This window comes from Etheostoma cragini, chromosome 7 (assembly GCF_013103735.1).
Source record: "Etheostoma cragini isolate CJK2018 chromosome 7, CSU_Ecrag_1.0, whole genome shotgun sequence".
Classification (NCBI taxonomy): Eukaryota; Metazoa; Chordata; class Actinopteri; order Perciformes; family Percidae; genus Etheostoma; species Etheostoma cragini.
Genome location: NC_048413.1, coordinates 15,459,386 through 15,473,506, shown reverse-complemented (window position 1 = coordinate 15,473,506; position 14,121 = coordinate 15,459,386). Strand labels below are relative to the sequence as shown.

At 41.4% G+C, this 14,121-nt stretch overlaps 2 protein-coding genes across 4 annotated transcripts; both read left to right on the top strand.

Moving 5' to 3' along the window:
• The first annotated feature begins 124 nt into the window (after window positions 1-124).
• Window positions 125-8,539, top strand: galnt6 (UDP-N-acetyl-alpha-D-galactosamine:polypeptide N-acetylgalactosaminyltransferase 6 (GalNAc-T6)). 3 transcript variants are annotated; one of them, XM_034877016.1, is made up of 11 exons: window positions 125-373; window positions 1,648-2,159; window positions 2,879-3,051; window positions 4,372-4,521; window positions 4,899-5,133; window positions 5,563-5,680; window positions 5,789-5,989; window positions 6,175-6,306; window positions 6,413-6,514; window positions 6,608-6,766; window positions 7,985-8,098. In XM_034877016.1, the coding sequence occupies exons 2-11, from the start codon at window positions 1,675-1,677 to the stop codon at window positions 8,096-8,098; spliced, it is 1,869 nt and encodes a 622-aa protein (XP_034732907.1). In that variant the 5' UTR covers window positions 125-373; window positions 1,648-1,674. The 3 variants fall into 3 exon arrangements, with proteins under 3 accessions (XP_034732907.1, XP_034732908.1, XP_034732906.1); XM_034877017.1 differs by having other exon boundaries at window positions 131-373; window positions 1,655-2,159; XM_034877015.1 differs by lacking the exon at window positions 125-373 and having other exon boundaries at window positions 1,675-2,159; window positions 7,985-8,539.
• Window positions 8,540-9,201: 662 nt separating this feature from the next.
• On the top strand, window positions 9,202-13,741 carry LOC117947772 (glucose-6-phosphate 1-dehydrogenase-like). The gene is made up of 12 exons (XM_034877026.1): window positions 9,202-9,410; window positions 10,108-10,145; window positions 10,274-10,382; window positions 10,460-10,677; window positions 10,753-10,911; window positions 11,062-11,187; window positions 11,288-11,381; window positions 11,489-11,675; window positions 11,838-12,073; window positions 13,153-13,229; window positions 13,327-13,419; window positions 13,537-13,741. Exons 1-12 carry the CDS (start codon window positions 9,282-9,284, stop codon window positions 13,625-13,627), a joined length of 1,557 nt encoding a protein of 518 aa, XP_034732917.1. The 5' UTR covers window positions 9,202-9,281; the 3' UTR covers window positions 13,628-13,741.
• Window positions 13,742-14,121: the final 380 nt, after the last annotated feature.

The window sequence follows — 14,121 nt, the reverse complement described above, 5'->3', positions numbered from 1 at the left end:
GTATTTAAATTTAATTAGTTTTAAGTGTATTTATGTATTTTGTAGTCATTATTTTTAACTTTTTAGTTTCTTCTTCCGCATTTGGTTGCCTACAGATCTGTGTGACATTTCAATAGAGGAACTCGTGCTCTGTTTTCGACCGATGCCACCTTTGCCTTAACGTGCTGTTCAGAAATAACTCAGTTTAGCACGCACGCGGCCAGCAGGGGACTCACTCCACCTAATCATTTCTACAAATGGCACCTGTTGGGTTCAAAGGAAAAGCCGGGAGGCCACCCAACTGCTGTATCCTGCTTCACTCAAAACTCCAGTTCGACAACTCTAAGAAACTGAAAAGAAACAGGTGTGGGCGATAACTGCTCTTCATATTTAGGTAAGTGGCGGCATTTTTTGGATCTAGAACTCATATAATATTCATCTTTCAGTAGCGTATTGGTGTCATTTGTGAGATTGACTGCCAGGTTTTAATCATCTGTCAAATATTTGATTTCTATCGCTAAAAGAGATCACACTGACATATTCTGAAGGAAAGCAAACTTCCTCTTTCATTTTCCTGTAACGTTAAGCCATGCCTTCTGTCCATAACGTTATACTCGGCACCTCCTGTCTATACCGATGCTTCATCTCACTTTTAGCTGTAATATTTGTTCAATATGTAAAGTGACGTTTGTGACAAACATTTATCTTCCGGAAAATACTCAAAGTTGACTTGAGGAGGACATAAAGGTATTTTCGCTGTCAATCCAGATTTACAAGACTACATAATGTAGATGTCATGTCTAAAATTGTCTTGTTGATTATTTTCCCTTTCTTCTGCTTTGTCATAACTATGGTGACAAACTGGATCAACTGGTTAGCCATTAGAGACAACTGCAGACCGAGCTGTGGTTTTGTCCCTTTTCTGGAACACCCAAAGAGTGTTCTCTTGAATCAATTATGAAGGAGGCTGGCTTGAGAATACAGCAAATAAATTATGAACAAGTAAGAGTGAGTCTCTAACTGAACAGTGATCACCTACGGACATGCAGATGTCCTACATTGCAGTGATATCCTGTTTCACATCACATAGCAGGAAACACGGCTGGGTGAAGTTATGGTCCTGTCGTGCTCCACGTAGCAAACTCTACTTCCTGTTGCAAACGAGAGCTGATTATTAATGGTGAGGTGTCTTTGGAGCAGGAATCTAGGCAAGGCTTTGTGCGTCACTTATCAACAGGTGAGGGAGTTGCAGGTTGAGGCCAGCAGTGTGACGGCCCACCTGCTGCCACGTGGGTCCTGGTGGACTGTGGCCATAGCAGGTGAATTCAGTTGTTTACTGAGAGGTGTGGCGTGTTTATTCCCACTCTCCTCCTCCTTGTTCTCTCCACTTGTCCTGTGGGAGAGGGACTGGTTTCTGAGCAGGGTTGGCTACATTAGCTGCTACTATGACACACACAGAGACAGGCACACACTGGTTTAAGATGTTTCTCGTGCTCTTGTTTTTTTGCTGAATGTTTAGTGAGTCAAAGCAGGAAAGGGTTACAAAGGAGGTGGGTTTTGATTAAAGTATTTTTCCGAGCTTGCCTGAAATCATCGGATAACATGCACAAACATTTTACCAGCCGGCGTCTAGGGAATTACTTTTGTTTTGTTTTCTGTTTTTAACAGCCTTGAGAGTCACACCCATTCTGAAACATGCGCCTGTTTCTACGACGGCGTATATCCGCCCTAAAACTGGTCCTCCTTGGGGGGACTCTCTTCATGGTGGTCCTAGTGGTTCTCCAGAGGGATGTTGGCTCTTCGCCTGCTGGTGACCCCTGGTTTCAGGAGCTGGTGGACAAGAAGGATAAGATGATCATTATGGTACAAGAGGCTGTGAACAACATTGGCTTCCAGATCGGAGCTCCGCAGAATCCACCACCGGTACAGGTGCAGCCCACCGAGGATGACAAATGCCCTGCTGGGTTCTACACTCAGGCTGAGCTCAAACCTCACCTAGAGAGACCGCCTCAGGACCCCTTAAGCCCCGGGGCTGATGGGAAGGCGTTTCAGAAAGACAACATGTCCCCAGAAGAGGGTCAGGAAAAGGAGGAGGGTATGAAACGGCACTGTTTCAACCAGTTTGCCAGTGACCGCATCTCGCTCAGCCGTAGTCTTGGTGACGACACAAGGCCTCCAGAGTAAGAACATGTCCTCAAAATAAACTGAGATGGTAGACTAATCACTGTTTATATCAACAAGTGTGCTGACATGTACGCAGCAGGCCAGATACGTAATATCCTGTGTCTCAGCTTGAAGAAGTAAATTATTATCTTTTGGCTTTTATTGCCTTTATTTGTAAGACGGATTAAGTCAGGAAAGTGGTAGAATAGAGAGAGGGGGATGACTTGCATTAAAGGGCCACAGGCCTGAACTGAACCCGTGTTTGCTGCAACAAGGACTGAGCCTCTGTACATGGGGAGCACGCCCAACAAGGTGAGCTACCCAGGCGCCCCAGAAGTAAATTATTTACATGCATTTTCATATTGCACGCTCCATTATCCTGGAAAATCTGAATGCAACCAAAATAACAGCTGGGTAATTGAGACTAAGGTTTTATCTAATTTGTATTGTCTTAAATACTTTTAATCACTGTAAATGTCAGACATGACATCTGGACATGTTACAGGCTCGATAGGCTTTGAGCAATTATTTTGCGGAAGCTTCAAAATGAGGTGTTTGTAAATGACTGCAGATATTCAAAGTCTGCTCACCATCTATTTAAATACACAATGAGCAAACAATGGTCTGTTATATGTGGCTCTGCAAGACCTTCTGTGACTTTCATTTCATCAGATATCACTCTCACTCTTGCACACTTTGTCTCTCTTTGCATTCTGACTTGGTCCACCTCGCTCAGGTGCGTGGAGAGAAAGTTTCGTCGCTGTCCTCCTCTGCCAACCACCAGTGTTATTATTGTCTTCCACAATGAGGCTTGGTCCACCCTCCTCAGGACGGTCTACAGCGTTCTGCACACAGCACCTGCTCTCCTGCTCAAAGAGATCATCTTGGTAGATGATGCCAGTGTTGCAGGTGCGAAAAATAACACAAACTAATGACCAGACACACTAGTAGAGTCACTGACTGAGTAGTCATAGTTGCTCTTAATGGAGGAAAAAGTTTGTAAGCTCAGCAGTTCTGCTAACCCGTTGAGTGCTGGGAAGCTGTAAATGAACTATTTTACTGATAAGTAGTGTAGGTAAAGAACTGTCTGTCAGTGCTACACGACAGGAAAGGATACGCATTATAGTGTAGCAGTATTGCTGAAAAGAAAACCTGCCCTCCATATAGTACTGACATTTTATTTAGTAATGTGACAATAAAATTAAATGCTGTAAAGTGGGTACCTTTCACAGGTTATGACTATGAGTTACCAGCTTCCTTGAGAAAAAGAGGAACAGCTGCAGAGAACAATTGGAAAATAATTTCAGTTATGAAAATGACCCTATGTATTGTGTATTTTATTATGGGTGTGTGTCCAAAAGACTGGCAGTTGCATAAGAACGTGTTTTACAATCCAACCTGTTATGCTGCTTTAATATCACTCATCTTTACTGTCAACTTTTGGAAATGTCTTCAATTATTGCACAGTATAGTACTGAAAATTGTTAGAAGCACTTGTCAACCTTAACCTTAACGTGTGTGTGTGTGTGTGTTATTGTTGGATAAGTCAGTAGTTATTAATGTTTAAGGACCCATTGACTGAGCTTGAAATATCCTCTTTGTCAGTTATCTCTGTCATAAACTAATGTGCCCTCAGAAGTATTTTCTACTGTAGCAAAATAACATAGCTACGTTGTCATAATGTGGCTGGTGGATTTATTTTGACTGAAACTTGTGAAAGTATGTATGTATGTATGTATGTATGTATGTATGTATGTATGTATGTATGTATGTATGTATGTATGTATGTATGTATGTATGTATGTATGTATGTATGTATGTATGTATGTATGTATGTATGTATGTATGTATGTATGTATGTATGTATGTATGTATGTATGTATGTATGTATGTATGTATGTATGTATGTATGTATGTATGTATGTTTGTACTTCACTGCTATTTCCTCTGGCAGTGGTCTCACAGGTAGAAATATGTTTTGTTTCTCTCCTCTGGGGCCGCAAGCCACTTTACATTTGTTTTATTATTTCTATTATTGCAAAAAATAATGGTTTCACTGACAACTTCTGGCCATAAGTTTGAAGTCTGTTGCACCTCTGTACAAACTATTGGGTGGGGTTCAAAGTGTGACCACACACACAACAAGGTAAGAGCATCAACCACTGGAGCTCACCTAAGAGATGAAGACCAGATGAGACGGACACAATGATGTTGTTTTTATTCCCGCAGAGCACCTGAAGAGCCCTCTGGAGGAACATGTGCGTCAACTGAAGATTGTGCGCGTAGTGAGGCAGCTAGAGAGGAAGGGCCTCATCACTGCCAGGCTGCTGGGTGCCAGTATCGCTCAGGGCGAAGTGCTAACCTTTCTCGACGCGCACTGTGAGAAAACACACATACAACCACAACAATACCAAGCCACAATGGTTGTTTTAAAGCAGCTGTGTGTAGCTCAGGGCAATAGCACTCCCAGGGTTAGGGGTTAATGTGTTTTTTGTCTTTACTTTATAAAGTAGTACTTTATTTAGTTATGTGATAATAAAATGAAGCGCTGTAAACAGAGTATGTTTCACAGGTTATTATGAGTTACCAGCTTCCTGGTAAAAAAGGTATAAGCAGGGAACAGCTGCAGAGCACACTTGGAAAATTTAAAATCAATTTCAGCCATAAGACATCCCCCTCAGTCTTCAGCCATCCAATAATATGTACCAAATAATTATCACTTTTTATATAAAGGGAACGTTGTCCTCCCCGTCTAGGTGAGTGTTTCCATCGTTGGCTAGAGCCCCTGTTGGCCCGCATTGTTGAGGAACCCACTGCTGTGGTTAGTCCAGATATCAGCTCCATTGACCTCAACACCTTTCAGTTCAACAAGCCTGTGGCCTCCAACCGCGCTTTTAACCGAGGGAACTTTGACTGGAGCCTGACATTCGGCTGGGAGGCAATCCCTGAGGATGCGAAGAAGCTGCGCCTTGATGAAACCTACCCTGTAAAGTAAGAAGTATCACATTGGTTTTACTCAAAACATCGCGCGTGTTTTAGGCTATAACATTTGTCACATACAGCAAACGGCTCACTATCCACGAGCTGCGTGTCCCCAGAACACACTGTAAAAAAATGGTTTCTGTAGACAACCCAGGCTATGCTAATGGCTACAAAACCAAACTGTGCCCACCTGCACCACAACGCGTACATGAACAGTGTTCCAGCCAATAACAAACGAGGGATTTGGGGGTGGGTGGGGGGGTTAGTGTGTGAAAGCACAGAAGGGAGGGGACGGGATGAGGAGGAGGGAGAGGCGAGTTAGTCTTGTTTTGTTTGAAAAAACTTTGAACGTCAACAAGAAGTAACATCGCCCAACATCGCTTAGAGCACCTTTAAGTGTCTAAAGCTTTTGTATCTTTTTGTATCTGATCATCTCAGAACACCTACTTTTGCTGGAGGTCTCTTTTCAATCTCGAAGAAGTACTTTGAACACATTGGAACGTACGATGACAAGATGGAGATCTGGGGTGGTGAAAACGTGGAGATGTCGTTCAGGGTTAGTCTCTTTACCTATACTCCCACGGTTTCACATATTACCTAAAGTCTGCCTGTCAGTGTCAAGTTGGAATCTGAATTTCTACCTGTGTGAAATGTGATTTCACAGGTGTGGCAGTGTGGGGGTCAGCTCGAGATCCTCCCTTGTTCCGTGGTGGGGCATGTCTTCCGTACCAAGAGCCCCCACACCTTTCCCAAGGGCACAGAGGTCATCACTCGCAACCAGGTGCGCCTGGCTGAGGTCTGGATGGATGACTACAAGAACGTCTTCTATCGCCGCAACAAGAATGCTGCAGTTATGGCCAGCGAGGTCAGTGTGACCTGCTATTAGGAGTAACAATGTTTAAATGTTAAATGCATGTGGAAACAATGGCATTTATCGCCCGTCTTCTACCACGTTTTTGACTAATATGTGTACCCCGTGCTGCAACAAGTTGATATGATATTGCAATTGTAAGTGGTTGTTTTTAATTCCCCCACCGATCACTGTTACAGAAAAAGTTTGGGGACATTTCTGATCGTCTGAATCTTAGAGAGAAGCTTCAGTGCAAGAACTTCACCTGGTACTTAAACACAGTCTACCCAGAGGCCTTTGTCCCTGATTTAACCCCACTAAAATATGGAACAGTGAGTTACATTTTTCTTTCTATGTGCATATCAATGGTATAATACACCGGATATGTTTCATAACTACGGCTGTATCTTGTTATTTTGTGTCTGTTATTTGCACCAGATTAGAAACTCAGGATCTAAAACCTGTCTAGATGTTGGAGAGAACAACATTGGAGATAAACCTATGATCATGTACCAGTGTCACAACATGGGAGGAAACCAGGTACAACTCTGACTCAAACAAGTGAAATTAAGACTTGAAGATGATTTGATGTTCTCTGGGACTGGTCTTTGATTGGATGATTGTGTCTTCTAGTACTTTGAATACTCATCTCATAAGGAGCTGCGTCATAATATTGGAAAGCAGCTGTGTCTTCATGCCACACCCCAGCCAGATCCAGTGAAGATCGAGCTATGCCAGCTGAAGGGGAAGGGCACCAGTGTGGCACCACAACAGGAGTGGGTCTTTTCAGAGGTGAGGGGCACTTGAGGCCGGACTTAAAGTAAAGATTTGACATTTTGGGAAATACGCTTATTTGTGATAGGCCAAAAGTTTGGACACACCTTCTCATTCAATGCATTTCCTTTTATTTTCATGGCTATTTACATTGTAGATTATCACTGAAGGCATCAAAACTATCAATGAAAACATGTGGAATTATGTACTTAACAAAAAAGGGTGAAATAACTGAAAACTTGTCTTATATTCTAGTTTCTTCAAAGTAGCCACCCTTTGCTTTTTGAGTGCTGCGAACCCTTGGTGTTCTCTCAATGAGCTTCATGAGGTAGTCACCTGAAATGGTTTTCACTTCACAGGTGTGCCTCATTAGGGTTAATTAGTGGAATTTCTTGCCTATTATTGGAGTTGGGACCATTAGTTGTGTTGTGCAGAAGTCCGGTCGATACACAGCCGACAGCCCTATTGGACAACTGTTAGAATTCATGTTATGGCAAGAACCAATCAGCTAAGTAAAGATAAACAATGGTCATCATTACTTCAAGAAATGAAGGTCAGTCAGTCCGGAAAATTGCCGGACTGACTGACTGAGTGGGTGGGTATATATATATATATATATATATATATATATATATATATATATATATATCTCCACCCACTTTAGAAGTCCTTGTATCGTGAGCCGGTTATAGTAACATTGGTGCTTTTTCATCAGCGATTAGGAGGACTTTATGTTGCTTAATTAATGTTCAGCATAGAGTGTATAATGTGTGTGTGTGTATACTATACATATAAACACACAGAGCTATTGCTTTGCATAAACACTGGAAACGAAGAAAAACGGGTGTGCTTCCTGACAACTTTCTGGGAAATTTAGCGGTGACTCAATTAAGTCAGTGCACCCAGCCAAAAAGTATTCTGGCACATAGCTCACCATAAAGCCACTTTTTTTTTTTTTTTTTTGAGACACAACAGGTTAATGTATAAGCTTTAGAGGTGCTGGTAAGCGGGCTAGCTGTTTCCCTCTGCTCTGTCTTTATGCTAAGATAAGCTAACCTGGATGTAGTTGTATATTAATCGGACAGATACACGAGTGCTTTTGACCTTTTTATCTAAATCTGCAAGAAAACGAAAGCCATATTTATTCAGCATAGACCAGTTCAAGTGTTATATATTAATATGTTATTTATTACAGCTTCTGTATTGATTCACCTTTTCTCTGATGCTTCCCTCCAGGAAAATCTTTTGAAGAATCCTAGTAGTGGGAAATGTTTACAGCTGAAAGGAGACAAAATTCAGATGGACCAATGTAATGCTGCTGACCTCTACCAGCACTGGACCTTCAGCTGACCTCCAAGTCTGCCCATCATGTGACCTTTGGCACATTGTGTCCCGTTCCTCAGACTGAGCTGACAGAGCCAGCTGAACATTGATCCAGAAGGGCTCCACGCTATGAAATTGTGGCACGTGGACAGTTAAAGATAGAGGACAAAGAAGAGAAAGTTGCTGTTGAAGACACTCGGATTGGCCTTAACTTGTTTTAAATTTATTTATGATGGAAAATCAAAGACATTTAAAGGTGGCTGGGGGCTGACTTTGGGGTAAGGGCTGGGAACTGAAATGAACTTATTTTAGTAAATTTACACTCTAGCTTGAAAAAAAAAATCACTATTTAGTGAATTTATTTTGTATGATGATGATGATGAATGATAAATGTGACGATATGCACAAGTCTACTAAAGAGCAAGATATGTCTGTTTTAAAAAAAATAAAACGTATTTGTTGTGTTAAGTGATCGTTTGTGTTATACAAGTATCTAGAAAACATTTCAGGTTCCATAGCAAAATATGTTTTTCACTATGAAACTTTCATCTGTCCTAATTAATAATATGTATGTGTACTAATCATAAAAGTATAAGAATTTTCTTTTAATTACTATTTTAGCCAAGTAATAGTCTGCATTGATTGATTGGGGGATTTCCTGAAAGAACGATTCATTTACAAGTCACTGGTGCTACAGATATTAAATCATCTGGATTTACAGTCAGAATTTCTGCTATGATTCATGACTAATTTTATAATCTTGTGAAAATGCAATGCCAGAGGTTATGGACTGATAAGGCTCGTTCCGCAACAAAGCCATAACACTTTCTCATTCAGAGGCACCTGTTATGTTTGCGCAACATTTGTCCAAGGAGTGGTTTAAGAGCAGGACTTGTTCCTGCCAATTGTTTTCAACCAAAGAATAGATGTGCTATGTGAGTTTAAATGAATAGTCAGGACAAACCGGATCTGATAGACTGTGCTCGCATGGCGTCGTCTCATACACCCAACCTGTTGGAGAGAGGTTGTATGCATTGCAGAGTATGAGGAATCGGTCACTTTAAGGCATTATTTCTTTGTATCAATAGGTGGCAGCATTACCTTGCTGAGTTTTTCTGTAAACCAAGGATGACGATAGAAGTTTGAACATGCTGTGTGTCATGTAGCCATAGGCCGATGAGAGTGGCCACAGTAGGGGCAGACAGACTGGATGGACCAGAAGATGAGCTCTGAGCCTTTGACCCGGTCTGAGGTGTTTGGACAGCTCAGAAGGGAGCTCTATGGGGAGGAGCTGTCCAGTCCTTCCAACGCACACATATTCATCATACTGGGAGCGTCTGTGAGTAAAACCTCTGAATTTCTTACATAACATATTGGTTTCCACTATTCTAAATTTATAACTCATGCACTTGCAATTTCCGTTTAACACAATTTAACAAAACTCTCTAGTAATGTTCAGTTGTAGATGTTAAACATTCTTCAAACTGTGTTGTTTGCTGAGGTCAGTTAACTCATCTAGAATTCTATCTCCATTAACCTATAAACGTTGAAAAAGTGACAGGGGCCCAACAGAGCTGACACAAAGCCTTACAGGAGAACACTTCACTGGGGAATATCGCTGTGTGGTAATTAGAGAATGAACACCATGGAATGATCACACGTTGACTGAAATGTGCTGCATCTGATTTTTCCTTTGTCAAGCATTATAAGAAGGGTATAATAATGGAGCAAAATACTTTTTGTCAGACTGTTCTTGGCTTTGAGCCCAACACAAGTTCCAAAATCTAGTCATGGTTGTTTTCCCTTATTTTGTAAAAGCAAGTAATCTATTTAGATTTTTAAAAAGTCTCAGAGGCCTGCAAAAAAAATGTGTTCAAAGTTCTCCCATTACTCAACAGATCCACCCACTCTACATCACCACTTGTGTTCTTAGTTTACCTACTCTTTGGACTCTTGATTTAATTCTTTTTATCTATAGTGATTATAAGTAGAAGCTCATGATCAGATCACTTTTTTTATTTATACTATTTGCACAGGGGGATCTTGCTAAAAAGAAGATATATCCAACTTTATGGTAAGTAAAGAATTGCTGCTTAAATACCAATTGCACACAGAGTTGCATTTAAAGATGTTTGGTCACGTTGCAGTATGAGGAGTTTGACCATGGCCATTGCTGCTTTTTCACTGTTCCTTTTTCTCTAGGTGGTTATTCAGAGATGGCCTGCTTCCTGATGACACCTACTTTGTGGGTTTTGCAAGGACTAAGCTGACTGTGGAGGACATCAAGACAGTATGTCTGCCTCATATGAAGGTAGTAAAACTGAGGCTACTTGTTGATTGTTTGTTTGGTCGGTCTTTTCAGGAATCATAGTTTGACATTTCCCTCAGGTCACTGTAGAAGAGAGTGAGCGTCTCTCTGCGTTCTTCAGTAAGAACTCCTACCTGAGCGGCTGGTATGACGACGACGGCTCTTTTGCTCAACTCGCCGCTCATTTGTTGTCTCTGCCTGGGGGAGCTGACGCCAACAGACTCTTCTACCTGGCCCTGCCACCCACTGTCTACAATTTTGTCAGCAAAAATATCAGAACCCACTGCATGAGCCGCAAGTCAGTGTCTGTTGCACTAAATGATAGTTTGCTTGCTATTTGATATTCTTCTAATTCGCTATGTGTGTAAAACAGAGGCTGGAGCAGGGTAATTGTTGAGAAGCCCTTTGGTCGTGACCTCAAGAGCTCACAGGAGCTGTCAGGCCACCTCTCCTCCCTGTTCACAGAGGACCAGATTTACCGCATAGACCACTACCTGGGAAAAGAGATGGTGCAGAACCTCATGGTGCTCAGGTAACAAGCTCCATACACACTATATCTAGGACTTTATCACGGGTGTAAACCTAAACATAAAAGATGAGATTTCTGGACTTCAGGAGTATTCCCTTGCGTTGCTGGTATGGAGGGTTTTATTTTAGAAGTGATTTATTCTCTCACTTCCAGGTTTGGAAATCGCATCTTTGGACCCATATGGAACAGGAACAGTGTGGCCTCAGTGGTCCTCAGCTTCAAGGAGCCTTTTGGAACTCAGGGCCGCGGAGGATACTTTGATGACTTTGGTATCATTCGGTGAGAGAAAATACATTGAGAGAAAGTGAAAACAATACATGCAATGTTATGGTTACACTAGAGCCTTTACTTACTCTGATTGCACCTCTTTTTTATGTAGAGATGTCATGCAGAACCATCTCCTCCAGATGCTCTGTCTGGTCGCCATGGAGAAACCTGCTTCCACCAGCCCAGATGACGTGAGGGATGAGAAGGTAACACCAATGATTGAATGAAAATAATTGTAATCATTTGTGTGTATTCTCTGTGTTAAGTTCCAGAGCATCCATTTCATTGCAATCTTGCAATCAATGTGGTTTAGGTGAAAGTGTTGAAGTGTATAGCTCCTGTTACTGGGTCAGATGTGGTGCTAGGCCAGTACGCGGGGAACCCTGAGGGTGAGGGTCCCTCCAAGCTGGGTTACCTTGACGACCCCACTGTACCAGAAGGCTCCTGCACGCCAACATTTGCCACCGCAGTGCTCTATGTCCAGAATGAAAGATGGGATGGTGAGGCATAACATTTTTTATTTGATTTAATGGTGAGGCATAACATTTTTTATTTGATTTGGATCACTTGCCTTAGTCTGCATTGTATGGAATCCCGTGGAATATGGAATTTTCTCCCTGTCACTTTTTTGTACCCTTCATGTCTATCATTACATCAACCAGGAGTTCCTTTTATTCTCCGCTGCGGTAAAGCACTGAATGAACGTAAGGCAGAAGTGCGTCTGCAGTTCACTGACGTACCAGGAGACATCTTTGGCGAACGCTGTCAGAGAAACGAACTGGTGGTCCGGGTGCAGCCAGACGAAGCCATTTACCTGAAGATGACGACCAAGAGGCCTGGGGTTTACTTCAGCCCAGAGGAGACTGAGCTGGACCTCACCTACAGGAGTAGATACAAGGTGCTACACTTAACTCAGAGCATCCATTTTGGTCCACCATTTAGGTCAAAACGTCTTAAAATCAGATTTTGTTCTACTGTCAGTGTAAGTCAACTTCCAGAATGTATTTATTTGAATGTATTTATTTGTGTCTCTTGATTCTTGAAATAAGTTGGTCACAGTTTATTGAAATATTCAAATGTTGATCTTCAACATGATATACAATAATTGTAGCATGCCTATTGGCTTTATTGTGACATTTGATAGTATTTGATATAATCAGTGTCTCACAATGATTTTGATGGTGTTTGAAACTAAAAATAGGGTAAAGTGGTAGAGATTCACCAAATAAGCTTAACGAAGCAGTGTGTAGGTGAGGTTGCAGATTGCAACCAACTGAATAACCCTCTCTTTCCCACCGTGTAGTAGAACCTTCAGTAGTCTTCAGGTAACGTAAAAGTGTTACTGGTCCCATCCAGAGCCAGTGTTTTGTGTGTCTGTTCTGGACTACAGTAGAAACAAACATGGCAGTACAACATGGAAGAGGACCACCCACTATGTAGTTATTGAAGGATTCATTCTAAGCTAACAAAAACACAACCAATGTAAGTTTCAGGTGATTATGCACTAATGACAACATAAGGTAATTATGAAAACTATAAAAACTATATCTCCAACAGATCCCCCTAAATCCTACCCAATGCTCCTTTTAAGACCGTTTGTTTAAAATCTAAAGTTGGCCACCTAATGGTTGAATATTATTGTTTGATATTATATAACAAATTATATATAAAATATATATTATATATAACAATATTGTTTAGAAGGGAATTGCAGGATAGTGGCGTTTTCCTTGTATCGCTCGTATTAAGAAAGATCATTTTCCTCCCCACTGTCGCACTGTTGCTTGCTCTGTAGGAAACTACTGGAACTGTTGGGTCCTTGTGGATTCTGGAGTGTGGTCTAGACCTACTCTATCTGTAAAGTGTCTTGAGATAACTCGTGTTGTGATTTGATACTATAAATATAATTGAATTGAATCATTGAACCTGAAATAAGCAGGTATTACCAGTTTTTCAACAGCTGCCATCTTCTTCTAGAACGTGAAGCTTCCAGAGGCTTACGAGAGGCTAATACTGGATGTCTTCTGTGGAAACCAGATGCACTTTGTCCGCAGGTTTGTTGCACCATTTACTGTCTTAGTTCATTGTCTAGGTATTTTTTATTTGAATGGGGTATTTCTTTGAGCTCAACTGCTCTTCTTTCTGTCCCAGTGATGAGTTGCGGGAGGCCTGGAGGATCTTTACTCCCCTCCTCCAAGAAATAGAACGAGAGAAGATACACCCCATCCCTTACACATATGGAAGGTAAAATGATGTGTGTGTGTGTGATCTGTTTTATGAGATAGAAAAAAATACATGAGGCAGATTTTCTTTTTTAGTAATTTCATTTCTCTTCCTCCTGTCTTTTCTTTGCGTCCACAGTCGTGGTCCAACCGAGGCGGATGATCTCCTGAAGAGGGTGGGATTCCGCTATGAGGGAACATACAAGTGGATGCAGTCCCACACAACATGATGCCTTCTGTCACACATGTTCTCACACACACACACACACATGCATAAACACACATACACACACCCGAATGTAGGCAAGTTTATAAACAATAAAGTTCACTACAATCTTTCACTGCTCTGTGTTGCTTGATTTTAGGTGTATGTGAAACAATACCACTGGTTTAGTCTAACAAATGTGGAAATAAAAAGAACTGCAGTAGCCTGATTTAGAATAGAATAGAATGCCTTAATATTCATTATACACAAGTACACGGTACCTGTGCAACAAGATAAAAGCAATCCCTTTACAGCGTTGACACGAAAATATAAGAATATAAGATAATTTAAGAGTGATCGCAGGTACATTTAAAAATGTTCATTCTTCTGCCTGTACTTTTTTCTTTTTATTTTAATAGCCTTGGCTACCTGACACCTAATGGCATCTATCAGCCGCCTGTGTTTACACTAATCGCCACATAATATTGACACTAGCAGGGCTTGTTGGGAGACAAGTTT